Genomic DNA, 640 nt, shown 5'->3' with positions numbered 1-640 from the left:
GCCCAAGGACATGTGCTGGCACTTGTCATTTACAAGTGCAACATAGCCCTCTGTTTTACTCTCATAGTAACAGCTTTTTTTCTTCTTCTGTTAGATACAAAAATGGACAGAAAAGACCAGTTGTTTGTTATTAATGAGGTGAGTTTATTTATTCACACTTTTACACAGTCATATGCATTGCAACATAGCTCAAGGTCAGCACTGTCTTGCAGGTGTGTGAAATCAAAAACTGCAACAAATGCCTCTTTTTTGAGGCCAAGAAGAAGCAGGACCTCTACATGTGGTGAGCATTTGATCTTCATTACATTCAGTGAATGTTGACCTTTTAGTGTTGCAGATCTGATATAAAGTGAATTATGATTTTGCCTTGCAGGATTTCAAACAGCCCTCATGGACCATCTGCAAAGTTTTTAGTCCAGAACGGTGAGTTACTTCTCTCCCTCAGTCCTGAAGTGCAGTGGACAACATGCATCATGTGCAGTGCGGAAAAGCTGACTTATATTGTTGTCTCCTTCACAGTTCACACACTGGCTGAACTTAAAATGACAGGAAACTGCCTCAAAGGATCCAGACCGCTGCTGTCGTTCGATCCTGTGAGTATCATTGGACATGGGGAGGAATACCTTCAGTAATTCTATCA

At 41.2% G+C, this 640-nt stretch overlaps 1 protein-coding gene across 1 annotated transcript; it reads left to right on the top strand.

Moving 5' to 3' along the window:
- Positions 1-78: 78 nt before the first annotated feature.
- Positions 79-593, top strand: LOC109954339 (ribosome biogenesis protein BRX1 homolog; the record flags this gene model as incomplete). The annotated part of the gene is made up of 4 exons (XM_020589701.1): positions 79-138; positions 213-283; positions 374-423; positions 520-593. Coding segments are annotated over exons 1-4 (231 nt in total), but the record flags the coding sequence as incomplete, so codon positions are not given.
- Between the last annotated feature and the right edge of the window lie 47 nt (positions 594-640).

The sequence above is a fragment of the Monopterus albus genome, unplaced genomic scaffold (assembly GCF_001952655.1).
Source record: "Monopterus albus unplaced genomic scaffold, M_albus_1.0 scaffold6664.1, whole genome shotgun sequence".
Classification (NCBI taxonomy): domain Eukaryota; kingdom Metazoa; phylum Chordata; class Actinopteri; order Synbranchiformes; family Synbranchidae; genus Monopterus; species Monopterus albus.
The sequence above is the reverse complement of the archived record's forward strand: the minus strand, read 5'-3'. Positions and strand labels throughout refer to the sequence as shown.